General features: G+C 47.7%; 1 protein-coding gene across 5 annotated transcripts in view; it reads left to right on the top strand.

Moving 5' to 3' along the window:
• PTPN3 (protein tyrosine phosphatase non-receptor type 3) overlaps positions 1 to 21,610 on the top strand; it is a 119,259-nt gene that overhangs the window by 47,230 nt on the left and 50,419 nt on the right. For all 5 annotated transcript variants that reach the window (XM_045081679.1, XM_045081680.1, XM_045081678.1 and 2 more), the window contains 8 exons: positions 1,113 to 1,165; positions 7,189 to 7,309; positions 8,444 to 8,531; positions 11,314 to 11,402; positions 12,500 to 12,563; positions 14,455 to 14,627; positions 18,250 to 18,384; positions 20,957 to 21,133. In XM_045081679.1, the coding sequence (XP_044937614.1) occupies positions 1,113 to 1,165; positions 7,189 to 7,309; positions 8,444 to 8,531; positions 11,314 to 11,402; positions 12,500 to 12,563; positions 14,455 to 14,627; positions 18,250 to 18,384; positions 20,957 to 21,133 (900 nt within the window). The remainder of the gene's footprint in view (positions 1 to 1,112; positions 1,166 to 7,188; positions 7,310 to 8,443; positions 8,532 to 11,313; positions 11,403 to 12,499; positions 12,564 to 14,454; positions 14,628 to 18,249; positions 18,385 to 20,956; positions 21,134 to 21,610) is intronic.

Here is a 21,610-nt window from a genome sequence, read left to right as displayed (position 1 = left end):
ATCGTTGAGAAGTCCTAGCAGGGAATACCTAGTAACTTAAGGAAAGTTGGGGGGCCCCTTCACGTAGGGAAGGCTACCTTCTTGTGCAGCTTCAGGACAGGGCATAGCACAGCAGACAGGAAGGGGAACCCTGCGCTGGCCAACCTGATCAGTCAGAGACATGGGGGTGACTCACATCTTGGGAATTTCATGAGCTGCCATGGAAACAGCACTTTTTCTCCACTTCCCCTGGGGCTGCCAGGAAGAATGCTCTTAAAATCTGTGTCTCCCCACACTGCAAGCCTTCATTCGTGCTGCTTGTAGTTGGCTCCTCTGCAGTGTGTTTCTGCACCTGGCAGGGATCCCTGGCCCAGGTCTGGTGGCCAGGCTCCTAGGCAGATGGTAGAGTTCATGGTTGAGCAGAGAGAAGGGAGCAGCCAGAGGATTCGCAGCATAACGAAGCTAGAGAGGGTGTCATTGGTAGAAACAGGGTGTTTGGAGGGCAGTGAGCCTAAGGGGAAGGGAGCTGAAGTCTAATGCCCAGTCCATGGGTTTCTAGTAGGTGGCAGGCAAACTGGGAGGCAGACAGACCATTCCCTATAGATCAGAAGCTTTAGGAGGGTAAACAGATTTAGGAATCTTAAAAAGTAACTGTTACTAAGTAATTTAGAACTCACAAGAGTTTTAAAATTTTAAGAATCCTTTTCTGTTTTCCCCATCTTTCTAGTCAGGGATTTAGTTAGAAAGCCCTCTGAAAGGTCTCACGTCTTTACTAGAAAGATACGGAGGCTGCCCATTGATCTAAGAGTATAATTTTTCTCACGTTTCCTCTTAGTGATATGAGCCTGACCTTTCTTGACCAGCCAAAGCCTTGGCCAATATTAGACTTCTAGCTTCATGGTATTTGTATTAATGTGTATTATTTTAAACATGACAAAGTTCTCTTTTAATTGTGAATCAACAGCGTTACATTTATCTTTACTATTTGAGTTACATCCTAAAATTATCTTTATTATGATTCATGATGTCTTTTTAATGGCTAATCTAAGAAAGAAGACAGGTATTCCCCATCATGGCTGTTTCAGGCTGTCTTTGGCTCTTGTGACTTTGCTGATGTGTTTTTCTCTTGACAGGTTAACCTGCCCTCTTAACTCGGCAGTGGTTCTAGCATCCTATGCAGTACAATGTAAGTCACCAAGGGAGCGTTTCATGGGACAGACTCTTCTGACCAATGTATTAAGAAAGTCAGTGGCCTTTCCCGTTTGACCAGGTCACTTCCCCTCTTCCCAGGAATCCCATTGGGCAAGCTTCTCTCTGGTTGTCGGGATGCTCCCACTTTCCCCCTGACTGACACACACTCTGCTGGCACTGGGACGTTGGTTAGGGAAGGTGTGGATGAGTCCATTCGACAGAAGTCACCTGTCACACAACGCATTAAGCAGACCCTCGCCCACATATTAGATCTCATCACAAACCTCAGTGGGGCAAATATTTCTACCATTCGCCTCTTACAGACGTGGAAAACAAGTCCCGTGGAAGCATATTGTGAGCCACATGTGTCCTTTTAAGTGTCTAGTACCCAGGGGCACCTGGGTGGTTCAGTGGGTTAAAGCCTCTGTCTTCGGCTCAGGTCATGGTCCCAGGGTCCTGGGATCGAGCCCCGCATCAGGCTCTCTGCTCAGTGGGGATCCTGCTTCCCTTCCTCTCTGCCTGCCTCTCTGCCTACTTGTGATCTCTGTCTATCAAATTAAGTGTCTAGTACCCAGTATTAAAAAAAGAAAACTAAACAGGTGAGATTAGCTTTAATATTTTAACTACTCCAGTCTATCCCACATATTATTCCATATATAAGCAATGTAAAAAAATATATAAGTAATGTAAAAATTTCCATATATAAGCAATGTAAAAATTAAAAATTAAGGTATTTTACGTTTTGTTTTCCTATGAAGTCTTTGAAAACCAGCACATCTCAGTTTGGACCAGCCATGTTTCAAGGGCTCAGTGGCCATATATTGCTAGTGGCTGCCATGTTGGGTAGAAAAACCATATGGGATTTCCCATCAAGGCCTGCTTGAGCTTAAGAATCACTCATTCAGCAAAACTTTGCTGAGAATATATACCCCGTCGGGCACCATGGTAGATGCTGGCTGTGCACAGTGGAGAGAGTACCTAGCCAGAAGGAAGGCAAAGTATTGCTTCCCAGTTAGCCGTATGGCTTCAGGCAGACTTCCATGGGAGCCCAGGACTGAGGGAGGCCCCTCTCCCTTTCTCTGCATGGCGCACCGTCTTGGCCTGTTAGCCCTCTTGGCTGACGGTGTGGTAGGGAACGAAAAGGGCAAGATAGGTCTCAGAGCAGGTGCTGGCTGAATTACTCACTCTACTTTGGTCTCAGAGGCAAAGTAGCAAGAGGAGGCTGACCAGGACTCCAGAGGTGGCCTTAAGTCTGTCTGCACCCCCGGGGTTCAAGGAGAGGTGAAGGGCAAGGTGGCTGGGCCCACACTTGTCTGCCCACCTGCATGATACCAGGAAGTGGAGGATGGACTTTTAACAGTGACCCCACTCACTAGTGAGGGAAGACCTAGTATCGGTCTCCCCAGAGAGCCTGCATCTCCTCCCCAGTGGAAAACTGAGAAGAGGTGGCGCAGTGGTGGGTCTGGGTAGTTTGGAAAGTTCCCCTGTCCCTACGGTGCAGCTGGAACAGACCCAGCCATGTTGTATCCAGAAGGGAAGAGACACAACCACAGTCAACCTGTATCCCTGCTGGTCTCTAGACCTCATGGCCTCCATCTCTGCCAGGCCGGTTGGCTGAAGAAATCAGCTTTGCCACATCCCAGAGGGAGCCGGTGTCCGTGGCTACAGCTTCCGCTTTGAGGGCTGGGAACACTTTTGGAAAGGACATAGCTTTGCACGCAGCCAGACTCGGCCTAAAGCCCGGCTTCTCCATTTGCCACTTAATGTGGCAATGGGGTACTTCCCTGAATTTCCATTTTTTCGTCTGTAAAACAGAGGTGAGGATGGTGACTATGATAACTCAGAATTGGCTTTGTGAGTCAAACCACACGTGTGAGGCAGTCTCCCAACTGGAACCTCTGCACTTGAACCATTGCTGTTACCTGAGTCGACCAGAGCACACCTGACCATGTTATCTGGGTTTTGGCTCTTTGCCTCATATAGGCGGGACCCTGAGCCTCCCGAGGCCTCAGCTTCTTCTTCTGTCAAGTGGGGATAACACTGTTTACTTCATGGGGTCGCGGTGAAGAAGGGATGCGTTATTATGTGGCAAGCTCTCAGAATCGGGCCAGGCGTAAGGTGAGCGTTAACTCTCACTCTGTTTTCACGTCGGCCCAGAAGCAAGCTTTCTTTTTTCTTTTTTTTTTTTTTTTTAAGATTTTATTTATTTGTCAGAGAGAGAGCGAGCGAGAGCAAGCACAGGCAGACAGAGTGGCAGGCAGAGTCAGAGGGAGAAGCAGGCTCCCTGCGGAGCAAGGAGCCCGATGTGGGACTCCATCCCAGGACGCTGGGATCATGACCTGCGCCGAAGGTAGCTGCTTAACCAACTGAGCCACCCAGGCGTCCCCAGAAGCAAGCTTTCTAAAGAACATCTGTTGTAAACAATCAACTCTACTTTGAGTGAAATGTAAGACCCAAATGAGAAAATCCTACTCTAAGCTTCAGTGGTCAGGTTCCCCTCTGCAAACAAATGCCGGACCGGGGACTAAAAGAATTTACTAGCACCCAAAAATTAGAAACTAGTGTCCGTGGGAGCCTTGGCCTCACTGGCATGCTCAAAAGAGATGGGTTGTCAGGCGAGCATTTTTAAGTATAAGCCCTTTATCCCTCTGCTCTCGGGAAGTACCTACGTATCTTCCCCCATACTTCTGTGCTCGCGTTCCTGTAAGGGGAATTCTTGAAGACGATACTGCGGGATGTCTGCATCGTATCTGCGACATCTCACCGGATTGTCCCCACCGTGTGGCGGAGGGAGATAGGAGCAAACCAAGAGCGCACTTTCTTACTAGATAAAAAGACACATAGGCAAAGACTGTAGGTTGCTGGTGGTCTCAGGTATGGATGAGGCTCGAAGAATGAAATTTTTAAAAATCTGTATTTACTCTGTAATGTCCGTTGGCCTCCGTTGCATCCAGGTTCTGCACCCGCCTAAGGGTGAACAGACGGACAACACACGGTCTCTCTGCAAGGCAAGGGGTCTCCTGCCCAGTGAGGAGGCACGGGTGGGCCAGCTGATGCTGACAGTGAGGGCGGGCACAGGGGGTGCCCTCCCTCCTGCGTGGGGGAGACATGAGCGTATCCGGAAAAGCTTCTTCGTCGTGACCCCTAAGAAGAACCTCCAAGGTCAAATGGGAGATGGATAAATAACATGCAAGGGGCTGATATAAGGGACTTGCCGAACAGAACAGTTTAGCAGCTTGAAATGCTACACATTTGAGTGCCTAGAATATACTCTCTCTTTCCTGCACAATATAAAACATTAGCCAGAAGAATGCATGGAACTTAAGACAATGTATTTCCCACATAAACGCTCATTTCCTTTTCTTCCTGCTATAATTAGCTTTTGTGTGTGGTGCTTCTCCACAAATAGGAAAGTGTATTACTCTGGAGGTTAGGGTCTCTGGTATAGTAAGTAGAGGAAGAGTATGGACTGTGGTCAGGGTGTAGGCTCCAAGTTACCAGCTGAGCAAAGTGGGCAGGTCCCTTCTTTGAGTCTCCCTTCCCTTAACTATTTCTTGGGGATGAATGCAATGTCTGTCACTGGGTGGTCCTGAGCATCTGATGGATCCATGGCTTTGAAACCATCATGGGACGCTCCCTATGTGCTCCAAGTTTTTGCAGATGACTGTTTGACTCTGTTTCCCTCTAGTGGTTAGCATAGCACTTTGCGCGGAGCGGCGGACTACTGTTTCTAGGGAAAACCACCCTACTGGGAGGTTCCTTCCTTCAGATGTTTTTTGGTGACTTGACTGAAGACAGCCTTGCTATTCGTGTTTGTAGAAGGGCCCAGGGGTTGGAACTTGTCAGCTCATATAGATGACCCACTCAAATCTGAGAGAATCTCTACGAGCTAATGAAACCACCTGAGTAAAATTCAGTAGGACTCTCTGAGAGGCAAAGAAGGTCTCTTGCAGAATCCGGCTGCCTTCTGGGGACATGACCACTGTCCTCAGCAGATGGCTGGCCAGCACCAGCTCGGACCTGGCAAGCAGGCGGGTGGAGATGGTGAGAGCACCAGCTGGGGCACAGCTCACCTGGGTTCTGGTCTTGACTGCCGAGAGTGGCTTCTGTGAAGTGAGAGAAGTTCCTTCTCTCAACCAGTTTCTTTCCTTTATCTGTTTGTATGTTTCTTCCCTTTTAAAATGAATTTACACAAGGTAATTTTAGGCTTTCTCAAGCTGTCTTCATTGGGGCTATGTCAGGGCATCCAAACTATTTCCTATAAACACACGTACACACTTCACCACGTACAGACTAGCCTATAAGCCACGCTTGCGCTTCCAAAGTCCAGCCTTGACGTTTCTGTCCATAGCTTAGCTGCATTTGGCTGGCCTTAACAGCCTGTGGTCTCCCCTTGGCCAAGTCTGCCTGCATAGATCGTTTGGCTTTCTGCCCTCTTGCCCGTCCAAAACTGAACTTTGTAGTAGCTTTTGTTTGGGGGAGTTCCAAGCACTGCATCTGTGAACGCCCGCTGTGTGCCGTCCATAGGTGCCAGGCCCTGCAGATGAGTCTGCCTCACTCCCAACCCCCAGGAAAGACTGTAAGGAGGAAACAGCCCCTCATTACAGTGTGGATCTCATAGGGCACCTGTTAATGTGTGATGGCAACTGAGGGGGAGCAGGCCACACGGATGTAAAGAAAGAAATGCTTGTGTCTCCCCTCTCATCTTTGTGATGAAATCTGCCTGGGCAGCTCCCCAGCTCCTTTCCTTCCCTTCTGAGATTGGCCATGAAGCATCACTGCAGCTTCTCCCAGTCCTCATCCTTGTGACACAGAAGGAGCTGTGTGATTTAGAAATCTGTCGACTGGGTGCCATGAAACGTCAGTCCTCAGGAGCCCCCTGGCACTGAAGCCAGCGGCAGGAAGAATTCTTCAAAACCTTTGGAAAGATCAAGCTTAATATTTTTTAAGAAAAAGATGAAAGCATCTCATTAAGAAAATGAAATACTGGATAATTTGCCCATCAGAACTAGAACTTGTTTTTCTCGTATTTTTACAAAGCAGGAAAACCTGAATCTTGGAGAAGAGAAGCAGGTGTCCTTGGGTCCCATAGCCAGATCCTTGGCTGTTCCACCCAGGGTCTTTTTTCCAGCCTCAACAGTCCAGACACGCAGGTGGTTTGAATCCTCGGGGCAGCCATGTACACGTGTACAGGTTGGCTACTGAACCACTCTCAGGAATACCAGTGATACCTTACACATCAGCGAGTCATGTTTGTAGAATGGTAGTTAAGGATCTTGAGGGAGAGGTGTTGTTTGGACCAGGGATGCATCTGATAATCCCTCTAGAAGGCCCTCTTCCTCTTCCCTTTGCTGTTGCAGGTTCCCTATGTTTCCCTGACTCCCCTAAGAAGGTTTCCTTCTTCCCAAGAGCTCTGCCTACAGCCTTGCTGAGGCCCAGACCTATCAGCCCTACCCACTCCCATCCCTCATGCCATCCCCCACTCTGTGCTTCCCAACACATCCTGGTTCCATTTCTTCTACATTTTTCCAAATTCCAGGGAGCTGGTCCGGGTGCAGGGAGGAGTCAGGTCAGCATGCCCTCTCTTCTGCCCACACCCATTGTTCTAGGGCAGGTTGGTCCAGTGTCATCATCGCCCTGGGGTATTAGAGAGTCCGTCTGCCTAGTGTCTGGTGGAGGGCGTGGTATTTTTGAGTGGGCTCTGTTCTGTGTAAATATCCAGGCTAGGGTATAAACTGCTGTGCTCGCCAGTCTGTGGGTTTCGAACAGGACCTAGCTTACACTGCTGGAACGTCTGGCCTCAGGGAGAGAGCACTCAGCGGAAGCATGTGCGGTGGTACCGAGCCCATCTAGGGTTCTGTTAAAAATGTGGAATCTGGAGCAAATGAGTAGCTCTGTCTCACGTGGTGGTAGAACCTCTCAGAAGAAGGCTTCCAGGGCCTTTCTTGCGATGCTGTCAATGCTTGTGAATACAGACCAAACTGAAAAGGCAATTTCCTCCTTATTCTGTCTTCGTAGCTCACTTTGGAGACTATAATTCTTCCATCCATCATCCGGGCTATCTTTCCGATAGTCAGTTTATCCCAGATCAGAACGATGACTTTTTAACGAAGGTGGAATCCCTCCATGAGCAGCACAGGTGAGAGAAGGGGGGGCGGCCTCCTCTGGGACCCCCGGTCGGGCATTTCAGACCTCGTGTTTGCGTAGGTTTCATGTGTTTGCTTCCATTTGTTCACGAGACCTCTTTTAAGTTGTCGGGGCGGGGGAGGGGGAGGGTTGTGAACCTTCGCGCTGTTACGCTAGCAGTTATCTTTGGCATAACTAATGTTTCTGTAAAGTGCAAAATCCAGTAAGAGTTTAGGGGAATTTCCAGCATTCTTTTTTTAGGATGTCATTAAAATCTGATAATTCCTAGGGGGAATGCCCTTTTTAAAGCTGACTGCCCCACAAATTGACCTACCAGGCAAACCTTTGAACAGTTGACCGCACTTAATAAAACAGACGGCTCCTTCAGGCCCCACGGAACAGACAGGCAGATGGACGAACGCCACCAGGCTGTGGGATTCCCACGTCCTTTCTGGGCTCAGGTCACGAAACGGCCTTCATTCCAGAAGGGAGCACCCGTCTTCAGCGGCTGCCTCAGGCCAAGTCTGCACTCCAGCAGTCGCGCCGCCTTCTGGCCCTCTCATCCTTTGCCTCATTTTATTCAAAGTTGCAGTGGCATCCGTTCAGTCCAGCTCAGATAAGGGCCCTCCCGACCGGGAAGGCCAGATCTCGAGGGCCCTGCCATTCTTGGGAAGGCTGGAAAAACAAAGGCCAAGCAACCAGCGTCCCTTCTAAAAGGCACTGCCAGTCCTCCCTCCCAGAATTGTTTCCCAGGCAGAAGCCAGCATCCTAAAATAGGACAGTGACGTTTGAGGGTTTGAGGCTGCCGGAAGAATAGATAAAGGTAGAAAGACCTGGAGCGCCTATCAAGTAAGCAGCTCGGAACAAGGAAGGTGGGAATTTTAAAAGGTGGCTGTCTTCTGAACCTGAGGCCTGAGAGCCTACTGAGAAAGAGGTACTTAGGAAAGGACTGAGCAGGCTAGATGAAGTCCCCTTCAGTAGAAAAGAAAAAGACCTGCTTTAGGGTCAGACTGTTTAAGATTAATAACATAAGGTATTTAATGACCTGACAGAAATGTTACCAACTTGGAGGGGGTTTTTGTTTTAAAAACTGGAGTTCTATACTCTACTGATTGGCAAACTCTGCATCTTCTCTCCTCTTCTGTAGTGGGCTAAAGCAATCAGAGGCTGAATCTTGCTTTATCAACATAGCACGGACTCTCGACTTCTATGGCGTGGAGCTGCACAGTGGTAGGGTAGGTACCCTTGACCCAGTCTGGTTCAAAGGTAACTTCCAGAAGGGTGAAAACTTCTTGAAATGACCTTTTCCAGTATTTAAAAAAACAAAAACAAAAAAACAACCTTTTTCAGCAATATTCGGAAAGTTTATAAAGTGATGTTGAGTTTGGTTGGTTATTTATCTAGTTTCTTTTTTCATGTCTCATGTTTCTATGGGTTGGGGGGGGTCATGGGGATTAGAAATGAGTAGTTTTTATAAGATGATTTCATGTTATGGTTAAAGAAGCAAAAAGTATGTATATCTATTTTCCAGGTGATACATTAGTGAACCAAGGTTTTTACTGTTTCATCTCAGTGCTGCTCAGAATATCACTAACTGCTCAAATATGACAGCTTTTAAAAATCATAGTGGTATGAACATGCAAACCAGTAAATATTTTAAATTGATTGTGACCTTTTAAATAAAACTAATATCCATCATCTACTGAGCACTTTCAAACTGCTGGACACTGTGGCTTGCTTATTTCTTGTAGTAATGCTATGAGGTGAGTATTATTACCCCCGTTTTACAGATGGAGAAACTGATACTCAAGGACGTCTCAAAGGTCACATAGCACAGAAGTAACAGCTTCCATACATGACCCTGGCACTGTCTAATCGGCATCTGATCTTTATATTTTTACCAGTAATTGGCCCCCATCATATCCAAAAGGAAGCAAATATTGGTTGAACACCTAATAGGTACTAGTCATTGCTCGAGATGCTCTTCATGAGATCCCAAGTTCTCATTTAAAGACTATAGCAACCTTGTGAAGTCAGTATGCTAATCATCCCATTTTACAGTGAGAAAATGGAGGCTCAGAGAAGTTGAGTAAATGACCAAACTTTCATCTGTAGAATATTTCTGCAATTCATAGACACGCTTTCATCTCTTTTGTGTCCCTTCAATCCTGTAAGTGTGTGACAGCAAGTTATGACCTAAGTAATAAAGTAGGAAAAATATATGGGATCAACTTTGGGGCTTGATGGTTGATTTTTATTACATTTGCAGATAATAACTTGTCATAGAATGTTGCAGAGAACTTTCTGCCGTGGTGAAGTGGGCTTTCTGTGTGTCTGAGTTGAGTGCTCTCCCCACCACCTGGGTCCCATGAGACACCTCAGGCCAAATGATTACCTGCCTGGCTGACACCTCCCAGGGGATCGGAGGGCGTTGGGTTATCTTTGGTTATGCTGGATCTTCCGAAAACCCCTAAATATCAGTAACCTGATACCATAAAGTTCGTTCTGCAGCAGTGCAAAAGCTGCAGTGTGGGTCCCAGAGACCCTGCAGGGGCCTCCCTCCTTACAGCGGGACTCAGCCGCCAGGCTGCTTCCGTCCCATGGCTTCACCAGCTCCACCCGTGGCCTCATGCTTGTGACACAGGAAGAGGAAGCTGGGAAATTGCACAGCACCTCTTAAATGGTTCAGCCCAGAAGAGACCCATCACTTCTCCTAGAACACTGACCACGACTAGTTATACGACCCTGCCTTCTACACGTACAGCTGGGGAATGTGAGGACAGCGTGGGAATTTAGTGAACAGGGACTGTCTCCAGATGAGCTGCGTGTGACGTCCATTGGGTGCCCAGTAGCGCATGTTCTCTGGACTTCCGCCTGTATCAGCACTGTTTTCTCTGGCTAGTTTCTCTGATTCCCTGTGTTCGCATCACTGTTCACAAGTGATTTGTCCCGCCGCCTCTTGGGAGGCAAAAGGGAATGAAAGTTTATTACGCCTGCCGTGTGTTCTGTAATTTCAGCCCGAAAAAACCCTTGGAGAGGTGGCTTTGATAATCCTTATTGTACAAAGGGAAAAAATGAGGCTCAGGAGCCCAAAATAACAGTTTTAGTAAGCGGCGAACCTAACGTTCACACTCACTGATAAGTCAGACCGTGCCCCACTCCTTTTTTAATATAACTACAAGTATCTGATTGGGTATTTTGGGATATAGATGACTCAGGGGAAGGAACCGTTTTATTTTTAAATTTTACTGTACTCACCTTGTTCTGAAATGGATTTGAACACCTTATAGTTACTCTGTCTTCCGTATTTTCATTGTCTATGGCAATGTGTAGCACACAGGCTCTTTTTTTTTTTTTTAAGATTTGATTTATTTATTTGACAGAGAGATCACAAGTAGGCGGCGGGGGGGGGGATGCAGGCTCCCCACTGAGCAGAGAGCCTGATTCGGGGCTCAATCCCAGGACCCTGAGATCATGACCTGAGCCAAAGGCAGTGGCTTAACCCACTGAGCCACCTAGGCACCCCCAGCACACAGGCTCTTAATGAAGGTTGAGTGTATCTGATTTACAGGCAATATTTCTTTGTTCATTGGGTTTAAAGTCAGCAGTCCTATGCTTCACAACAACAGATAGCTAACGCCTTTCCAGTGATGGGAGTGGAGATTGGTGGAGAGCTGTGCGGAGGGCAAGGTCTTCCTAATGCTAGCATAGCATCCAAATGTTGCAAACATATGATTATTGGATGCTCACGGCAGGAGTCTGTGGTGTGATGGGTGCCCTGCTTGGCAACTCTCTGAGCCGGCGGGAACCAGCTGTTGCTCTTAGGTGGCGTGTGTTCACTTTAGATGAGTCTGATGCTGAGTACTTGGATCTGAAGTGTCCCGTGCCTGTTTTCCATAAGCTTTTCCCTTTGGCGCGTATACATACTGCTGTGTATAAAAGCATGGGTGCTTGACTGATTGGAGGGCATCAACATGACTGCAACATGCCGTGCATCTGAGCTCTTCCCTTTTCCAGGATCTGCACAATTTAGAGCTAATGATTGGGATTGCTTCTTCGGGCATCGCCGTGTACCGAAAATACATTTGCACAAGTTTCTATCCTTGGTAAGTGCGAACCGCTTCTAATTATTTTCTGAATCATGCCTTAAAAATATGCTGAACAAAAGAAATGTTGTCTCTAATTTTAAATTTTTATTTCTGAAGGCAGGATGGAGACTTTACCCCCTAGGTTTTCCCCTCCGACCTGGGGGGGTTGACCCAGATTCAGTACTTGGGCAAAGTAAGCTGGGTTTTCCCCGGCATCTCCTTCCCCTAGTCACTGTGTGGTTTGGGATGCTGTGTGGAAACATGGATAGAATGGTGCAAGGCAGGTTTTGGAGTGAAGGAGTCCTGGGCAGTGCACTGGCCAGAAGTCCGAGGACTTCCTCTGTGCAGGAACTGTATTGTCAGTGTGGCTCCTTAGTTATTAGTTGGACTTTCACCAAGTGTTCAGACTTGAATCCTCACAAGACCACTCTGGAAAAGGCTGTGCTTTCCAAGGCCTTTGTAGCGCAGGACTTGAGGGCCCAGGCTCAGATCCACGCATTCCTAGTTGGATGATCCCGAGCACTTCAGTGAGGTCACTGAGCCTCAGTTTTGCCATCTGAAAACTGGGTATACTCCTACATTTCAGGACTGTTGGAAGGCCTAGTTGAGGGACTGCTAGCAAAGCTTTTAGTAGGGGACCTGGCATATAAAAATGCTGTCCGTCGGGACTATCATCGTGTTCTCATGCACACAATAGAGATGCTGCTTGACACACAGTAAGTACCAGAGCTGGGATGTGGACCCAAGTCTGTCTGGCTACTGTCCGTCCTCCTGCTGCTCCGCACTGCCCTCAGCTGTCCTCCCCGGGCACACACCAGCCCAGGCAGAGCTGTGACCTCACCAGAGCAGCTGACCGCAGAGAGAGCACATGGCCCGTGGTTCTTGTTATTTTAAAGTTACATCATAATCCAGCGGCCCCTGTGTGGTACTCAGCTTCAGTCAGCTCCTTGGCATCTGGCTGAGGCGACAGGCTGCCGTCACTCCTACCCTGAGGTAAACTCAGGAAGCCGCGACCCCACGCTCCTCGTGATCACAGAGCGGAAGACACACGTCGAGCGATGTCAGCTGCTGCCTGGCTCTCCCTCAGTGCATTCTGTGTGCTTTATTTCTTGCAGGGTGAACATTCTAAAAATTTCTTTCAAAAGGAAAAAGTTCTTTATTCATCAGCGACAGAAACAGGTGAGTTATGTCTGCGCTTGCTTTGTTTTTTGTGTTTGTAGCCACTTTATAGCCGTTAGTTCTGCGGTAGGGGATGGCAGCTGGCTGTGTGGGTGACTGGAGAAAGAGCTTGGTGTGTGCTGTGCAGAAAATGGAAACCGGAGTCCCGAGTTCCCGCTAGAATTCGTGGCTTATCGGGTTGGAGATGTAACTTGCTTGGGAGGCCATGACAATAGGTTTGGATCTTCAATGCTCCACTGCCCTGACCAGCTGGGTAGGCTCCTTAACGTCCCCTGCCCAAGCGACCTTGTTCCGGCAGTGCAGCAGTACCTGCCTCTCAGGGAATCCCGAAGGTTAAGTAAAAGAGCACTGGTCAGAGCACTTGGCATGAGCCTACAAGGGGTGGCAATAAATGTCAGCAAGATGAGGTTCTTCCCTTAACGTGTTTCTAGTGCACAGTAAGGGGACCTGGGTGGCTCTGTCAGTTGAATGTCTGATGTCAGCTCAGGTCATGATCGCAGGGTCCTAGAATCAAGCTCTATGGCAGGCTCTGTGCTCTCTCTCTCCCTCTCTCTCAAATAAATAAAATCTTTTAAAAAATAAGATAAAATGGGGCACCCGGGTGACTCAGTGGGTTAAAGCCTCTGCCTTCGGCTCAGGTCATGATCTCAGGGTCCTGGGATGGAGCCCCACATCGTGCTCTCTGCTCAGCGGGGAGCCTGCTTCCTCCTCTCTCTCTGCCTGCCTCTCGGCCTACTTGTGATCTCTGTCAAATAAATAAATAAAATCTTTTAAAAAATAAAATAAAATACACAGCAACCTTTGCATGTGTCTCCTAAGAGGAGACCACTGGTCTCCAGATGACTGCAGTTAAAGAAGAGAACTTGAAGGTATGGACGCTGAGGCTCCCACAGCTACCCAGGGAGGAGCTAGTATTCTAATCGGGGACACCTGCTCTTTCCACGACCCCACACTCTGTCCTGTTGTGCTCTGTATTTTTCACTTACTGTCCTTATGTTCATTTCCCAGGGTGTCAGAGATAATATGTTCTTAAAACGGCTTCACCTACCATGGAATGAGGACATGCAAGGACACATGGAAATGAGGACAGTAAAGCCCAGAGCAAACTAGGACTAGAATCTGGGTCTCCTGTCCCCCCCCCCCATTGCAAGATTGAAGGTGGCCCCAAAATGTACGAGGTGGTAATTTAGCATGAAAACAGAAAACTGAAGTAGGATGAAAGTCAAGGAAGTCATTAAAGTGAGGATATGTGAGCACTCGATTTAGCTCCGTGCTTGGGGGACAAAGGGAGAAATCCAGAGGCTTATCAAGTCCCAAGTTTCAGGTAAATGGAAGAGTATTTCTTCAGGAGAGATCTTCCCAGAGCTAATTTTTGAAAGAAATGTATCACGCAGCCTTTTTTCTGGTTGTTCCAAATATATCCAACCCAGGAGTGTAAGTACATTTGAAATCAGAATCTTCACAAAGGATCACAAGTAATGGTGAGGAGTAGAGTCAGGGGACGCCTGGGTGGTTCAGTCCTTGGGCATCTGCCTTTGGCTCCTGGGTTTGAGCCCCGCCTCGAGCTCCCTGCTCAGCGGGAAGCCTGCTTCTCCCTCACCCACTCCCCCTGCTTGTGTTCCCTCTCTTGCTGCCTCTCTCTCTTTAAAAAAAGAAAGAAAGAAAAGTTGAAAAAAAAAAGAGTAAAGTCATCTTTACCGCATTAATAAGCTGGTTAACAGAGCCTGTTCCTGACCCTGTCACACTGGTTTGTGGCCTCGGGCATTTTGAAGCTGGTTTTCAGCTGTCTGTTGCATCGTAGCCGACGACCACTGATGTGGGCTTAGAATCCCTGTGAGCCTTTGCTCCTTCCGCTGTGCAGGTGAAACCTCTACTGTGTTTTTCCTCCCAGACTGAATCCAGGGAACATATCGTGGCCTTCAACATGTTAAATTACCGATCTTGCAAAAACTTGTGGAAATCCTGTGTCGAGCATCATACGTTCTTTCAGGCAAAGAAGCTACTACCTCAGGAAAAGAATGTTCTGGCTCAGTACTGGACTATGGGCTCTAGGAACCCCAAAAAGTGAGTATTCTTGAGGGTATCCACGGTAGACTGAGATGTGACTGTGTCCCCATCACCGCCGGGTAGGGAACATCCTTGGGGGAAGGGGTTGACAGCTCTCCAAGGGGAGCTGCGTGGCTCCAAGTGTCTCAGGGGCAACAGCGTCTCCTTCCACGCATAACTCAGCTGCTGCTCATGGTTCCCATGCCTCCTTTCTGCCTCCGCAGCTCGGCTGCTCTGGGAGTGTCCAAGCAGCCCGAATTACAACTAGTCCCACAGCGTGTCGCAATAAGGGAAGCCCATGTCCGTGACTCTGAGGGTCGTCCTGCTGCTAAGAACACCTCTCCCACAGATTGTTAATTCCATACAGTGCTCCCGAATAATGCATGAGCAGAAATCAGGCTTCCCAGAGTCAAGTGACATTGGGATATACTACATATCACAGTCACAAAATAACAGTAATCATGAAAACTGGCAATCGAGTGTTTACTTGGTACCGTGCACATACTTAATTATATTTAAATTACATTTAAATCCTATGTGTACTGATCTCTACAGGAATGGTAATCAGAATATTTAATGAGTAGTGCAGTGGAAGAAATTTCTCTTCTAAAATTTTCACTTTAGAGTGTATTTCCTAAACGAATCCTGCAGTTTATGTTTTTGTGTATTTATTCTAAGACTGCCCTCTAAGTATAAGATCTAGCAGAAATGATCAAGCTACTGTAAACGGTCGGTTGGTTTGAAAAAATTGTTTTCATAATTTTGTTGTTGATGTGGCTGTTACTAATGAAACAGGGGCCCCTGTCTACGCCATTATCTGATATGTGGGACTGTATCAGACTATTTTCGTGACATTCCCATTACATTGATAATCATTAGGTAAGCTTTTTATAGATCCAGTAAGCAGTGAATTTCTGTTAGTATCAGTGATAGTATTTATGGCGCTAAGTGTTCTCTCTCAGCTTCTGATGAAACAAGACCAAATATATTTTCAAAGTTTCCAGCTCATATAATATTATCTAGTATTCTATATGCTTAGTGGCTCTTACTGAACATGTCACAGACTCAACTTTATGGGAATTTGCCATTCACTTTAGTTGGACCTAAGCCTTCGGGCCAGCTGACAGGACTGGATAGTGAGCAGTTGAAAGCCAGGACTTTGCTGAGAAGACTGAGTTCAGAATTTACTGTTCAAATTTCCTCATTTCTGTCAAATACAGCCAACACAGAGTTGGGGGTGAGGTGGGCTGGTTCTGTAAGAGAATAAACAACCCCTATTTTGGGTACAGTAAAACAACCAACCACCTTGGGGTGCCTGGGTGGCTCAGTCGGTTAGGCGTCCAACCCTTGATTTCAGCTTATGTCATGATCTCAGGGTCGTGATTTCATGTCCCACATGGGGCTCCACGCTCAACATGGAACCTGCTTGTGCTTCTCCCTCTGCTTCTCCACCATGTGCACATTCTCTGTCTCTCTCAAATAAATAAAATCTTTAGAAAACAACAATAACAACAACAATCTCTGTTCTGTCTTGAGATTTTGTGGATTGAGAATTTGGGAGGGGCTTGGCCAGCCACCTCCCCTGCTCCATGTGGTTTAGACTGGGGTTTCTCAGCCATAGGCAGCTGGTGGCGGGCCTGGGCTGCAAATCCAAGAAGACTGGGCTCCCATGCCTGATGGAATGATTGGATGTCTGGACCCCCCTGGACCCCTTCCTTCACTCTGTTCTCAGGGCCTCTTCATGTGTGCTCTCCAGCAGGGTAGTTGGATGTCTTATGCAGAAGTTCAGGGCTCTGAGGGCAGAAGCACCCAGTCATCTTCAAGGCCAGGCCCGGAACTGCCACAGCTCCTCTCGGTCAGAGTCGTTACAGGCCAGCCCTTTCAAGAGTCCCACATTCAAGAGTCCAAGAACTTGAGCCATTTTTAATCTACCACTGGGGGTCAGTGATTTGGGGACACAGGTCAGCAGTTCTTCACTGCAAAGACCAACTCCATTGTATTGCAGATTTTAGCCCTCGCTGTGTCCATTTTATAGATGAGAAAATTGAGGTTCGCTTCTATGATTTGCCCAACCCTAGAGCTACGCCTACATATTTGCATGTGGGGCCTCCTGATAGAGGTTCCACATAAAAGGAACTGGTTCAGTATTTTGCAAGCATAAGGGACAATGAAACACTTTTTTTCCCCTAAAGAGTATCTATTAATAACTTGTGACACATACCTTGGGGAACTACGACATTAAACTTTTAAATCCTCTTTCTCCCCTTGTTCTGAGGCAAGGTTCTCAATCAATGCTGATTTGCTTTCTGATGTAGATTCTCCTGGTGATTCTGCTGTGAACATTTTGATCAGGGTGACAGTGATATTCCTTACTGTAATTGAGTAGCTTGATATTTTCAGGAGAGTTTCACGTTCTTCTGGGTTTTTTGTCCCACTTTTTTTGTTTGTTTGTTTGGCTTATTGGTTTTAGGCTGCAAGGAAATGCATGGAATGTTTTTGTTTTTTGTTTTTTTTTAATATTTTATTTATTTATTTGACAGAGATGCGAGAGAGAGATCGCAAGTAGCCAGAAAGGCAGGTAGGGAGGGTGGGAAACAGACTTCCTGCTGAGCAGAGAGCCCGACACGGGGCTCGATCCCAGGACCCTGAGATCATGACCTGAGCTGAAGGCAGAGGCTTAACCCACTGAGCCATCCAGGCACCCCTGGAATGTTTTGATAAGACCTTATAACATTGCTTAAAATGTAGGAATGGCATGGGGCACATGGGTAGCTCAGTTGTTGGGCATCTGCCTTCGGCTCAGGTCATGATTTCAGAGTCCTGAGATCGAGCCCCACATCGGGCTCTCTGCTCGGTGGGGAGCCTGCTTCTCCCTCTCCCATTCCCCCTGCTTGTATTCTGTCCCATGGTGTCTCTCTCTCTCTCTCTCTTTGTGTCAAATAAACAGATAAACTCTCTTTAAAAAAAAAAAAAAATGTAGGAATGACAGAACTGGATTTCCTTTAAAGTGACTTCAAACCCTGTCCCTCAAAGAATTCATTCCTTGGGGGTCTAGATGGCTAAGATTTCAATTCTCTAGGTATAAATAGAACATGGACGTTAGCTCCGAGGAAGCCTGTTCATACAGCACGGGGCATGGAGCGCTACCACCGGAGCATATTCTCGGGCCTTCTTTCAGAGAGTTCTCTCTGATTTATAGCTTATGGCTTCTGCCAGCTCGGATGACAAAAATCACCTTCTTGGAAGGATGGTTAATGTTTGTGTTCATGCCATTGTGAGTGACGTGAAAAATTGCTTGAAGTTATTTGAACTGTTTTTGTGTTAGCCTGAAAATACCTTCTCATCTCCTCGTAAGGTTTGGTTCTCTTCTGAGCGCCAGTTTGTTGTTTACAGTAGTATGGCCAAATGCATTCACCAGAAGCAGAGATACAACAAGGAAAGGCCAGAGCAGAAGGGAACCACTGTGGACCTCGTACCTCCACTTCTTGTAACCTTGGCTGGTGTCTGTCATCCAGAAGCTAATAACCCAGCCCTCCGCCAGGGAGGGAGCGTGCATGGAGAGACTGTTGCTTTTATGGTGTAATCTCTTGTTGAACATGTCTGTCCGCGTAGAAAGTGAACCTTGCTTCTGGTTTTTCAGGTCTGTAAATAACCAGTATTGCAAAAAGGTGATTGGAGGAATGGTGTGGAACCCAGCCCTGCGGAGATCATTATCAGTGGAGCACTTAGAAACCAAGAGCCTGCCTTCTCGTTCCCCTCCTATCACTCCCAACTGGTACGTCCTCCTGTGGTTTGTTTTGGTACTAGCCACCAGTAGAAACTTTATCTCTCTTAAAAACTCAGCTTCCTAAGTCTTCCCAAGATAGGTGACCCACAATCAAGGTTTGTGTTGCTTGCTTGGCTCTTATGGAACGAACGGTTTACTGTTTTCATGACACACACAGGCCTCGCTCAACATTTTCCTTAGTGTGTGTAGCTGGGATGTTCTTGTTTTTAAGAAGTCGTTTGGTCTGAATTGCAGAACTACAGCCTACTGAAAAGGCCCCCTCTTGGAATTAGAGTACACACTGGCATAGTAACATTCTGGGAAATCCTGTGATAAGGAAGCACACCGAGCTTAACATCGTCTGTGTTCTGTTAGCATTACACAAAATAAACGTCGGGAAAACCTAGTAAAGGGTCGCCGGGTAGGGTGTGTGGCCCTCCGCAGCAGGAGCAAACGCCCGTGGGGAAGTAGCCTGGCAGCGTTTTAAGAGAATGGCTTTAAAGGAAGAAAGTGGCAGTTGGCAAAGTGGGAAGGACAGCGTGTGGCCGCTTCACCTGGCCTCAGATTTGGGCCCTTTTGTTAACTCACAAGTTTCTTTACCTCTCTGGTCTCAGTCTTCCCATCTGTCAAAGGGTTCAAAAATCACCCAAATGATTGAACAGTGCACAAGTGCTTTGTAAGTAGAAAAAAAAATCAGGTGGAATTCTTATTGTATTGTATTCGAATGTTCCTCAGAGACACAAGGCCAGTTTTGTGAACCCGTCCAGAATGGCCGGGCGTCATCCGGAGGAGGAGAAACCAAGCCAGAAACCTTGCCCCAGCTCCCCGCTGGCCTGGAGAGCATGGCTCTGTATTCATGCCATAAAAGATGCAGGTGGACCTGTAAATGACCAAAGAGAGGCCTAGTAGGACTAAGGGAGATTCCAACAGGCATAAAATGGGGCTGCTGTGCAGGGCCCCTGGCTGGGGACCTCCCCCGCCCCCAACCCCCAGGGCCGGATGCAATAGGCAGAGAGCAATAGGCAGAGATGCCGATGGTATGTGGTGTTAGAGATCCTGGCATAACTGAGTAGATTTGTTTCTTGGTTTCCCAAGATTTAGGCCCCTCATCCTAAAGTGGTAAATCTGTGCTGTAACATAGCAGCTTAATTTGTCTGGAAGCCTCTGGGGGCAGCGATGCCAGGGCCCCAGAGCGGAGGCTCAGGACGGCATCCAGGAGAACAGCGGGGTTTGATGTCGCCACACCCGTGGCCGGGAGCTTTGAGTGCTATTTATAGGTCCCCTTCTGAGGAGTCACGAGCCTTTCTTCCCTGCTCCGGACACAGTATTATTGATTATCTGGGCCCCGGGGGAATGGGAATAGCGGAGGCCCTGACAGTGTCCAGGAGACATGGTTAAGGAAGAAGAAGGCAGAAAAACGGAGAGAAAGTAGAAGGCTCAGCAGCCCGGAGTCACCCACTGCAGGAGCTGATGCCCAGGGGCCGCGCCAGTGGTCCAGAGAACACGGCTTCATTGGGTCATTCTCAGGAGCAGGTGGGTACAGCTGAGGCCCAGAGAGGTGGTGTGAGTTGCCTAAAGCCACACAGCAGCTGCTGCTGTCGGAGAAACAGGGTGGTGGTGCCATGCCCGTCTAATAGGGCCTACAGGTTGTATTTTTAAAAGCAAACATTTCGGGGTGCCTGGGTAGCTTAGTCAGGAAGCATTTGCCTTGGGCTCAGGTCATGATCTCCAGGTCCTGGGATCGAGCCCTGGCTTCCTCTCCCTCTGCTGCTCCCCGTGCTTGTGTTCTCTCATTCTCTCTCTCTGTCCAATAAATAAAAATGTTAAAAAAAAATTTCCTCTTGGATTAAGTGAAATTCCATGAAGGGATGAAGTTGAAGTAAGGTTTTGGTTTTGCAAAAAACTGTATTTTGGCTGCTGCTGCTGCTGCTGCTGCTGCTGCTGCTGTTGCTTCTTTTTTTTTTTTTTTTTTAATTTTGTAAATTTTATTCATTTATTTGACAGAGAAAGAGCACAAGCAGGGGGAGCAGCAGACAGAGGGAGAGGGAGAAGCAGGCTAGCCATCGAGCGGGGAGCCCAGTGCAGGGGTCGATCCCAGCACCCTGAGATCACGAACCAAGTAGAAGGCAGATGCTTACCCTCCCGAGCCATCCAGGCACCATGTATCTTGGCTTCTAAACCCGTTACTTAATACTGGTGTTCGAACGAATCCGAAGCATTGACCAGTAGTCAGGATAGTCTGTTATTTGTGCCCTGAGACCTTGAGTCTTCCTAGGAGGATACTTTACTCTAAATCAACCTCGCCACTTCCCAAAGGGCATAAATTAATCTCATCGGCCTGTTTTTATAGCCAAAGCTACCATGCTGGGGGCTACGGCGCGGGGGCTGAGAGTCTCGAGGACTGGTGTGGCCCTGGGCGGATCCCAGTGTGGCAATGAGTTAACCGGTTCTTAATTTCCAACAGTGCGAGCCAAGGCATCCTTAGAAAGGTCAGGGCACAAAGTTAGATTCCTGATGCCTGGTAAAGTTTTTAAGTGGAATTTGCTTTCAACACTTCACACTTGACCTTGCCCCCACGCAGGCGAAGTCCTAGGCTCCGGCACGAAATCCGAAAGCCTCGACACTCTTCTGCAGATAACCTTGTGAACGAGATGACCTACATTACGGAAACCGAAGATGTGTTTTACACGTACAAGGGCTCCCTGTCCCCCAAAGACAGCGAATCGGAGGTTTCTCAGAACCGAAGCCCGCACCGAGAGTAAGAAACATGTTCTCTTCTTTGTATCTGTGCATTTTGGCTGTGGAGGGATTTGCTCAGACCCAGAGATGGCCATTTAAATCAAGGGCTGGAGCCTGCAGCCAGCTCGTCCACTGCCCTCTGCCTGCGTCAGAGTGTCCTTCCACTACAGGGGGGACAAGCTGTACGCCTGGGGTCTCAGGCTTGCACTTTTTCTTGTATACTCTCCACAGACATGTTAGCTCTCTTGAACCGTCTCTACTTGATGAGCAAAGCCCTGTTTTAATTAGTACATGTTCCAGAGCGATAGCTAGGTTAATCTGAATAACAGTATTTCTCTAGATTGCCAAAGTTTCAACCACTGCAAGGTTTCTGGGTCACACGAGATAGGCTTACTTCGGCCCGTCCACAGAAAGCCTTCTCAGATCCGCAGTGTGCCCTCGGGGGTTTTATGGGGAGAGGGGCTCATCTTTAATGAATCATTAGTGTAATGCAAAA

The sequence above is a fragment of the Mustela putorius genome, unplaced genomic scaffold, assembly GCF_011764305.1.
Source record: "Mustela putorius furo isolate JIRA1106 unplaced genomic scaffold, ASM1176430v1.1 tig00000580_pilon_pilon_pilon, whole genome shotgun sequence".
In the NCBI taxonomy this organism is placed as follows: Eukaryota; Metazoa; Chordata; class Mammalia; order Carnivora; family Mustelidae; genus Mustela; species Mustela putorius.
The sequence above is the reverse complement of the archived record's forward strand: the minus strand, read 5'-3'. Positions and strand labels throughout refer to the sequence as shown.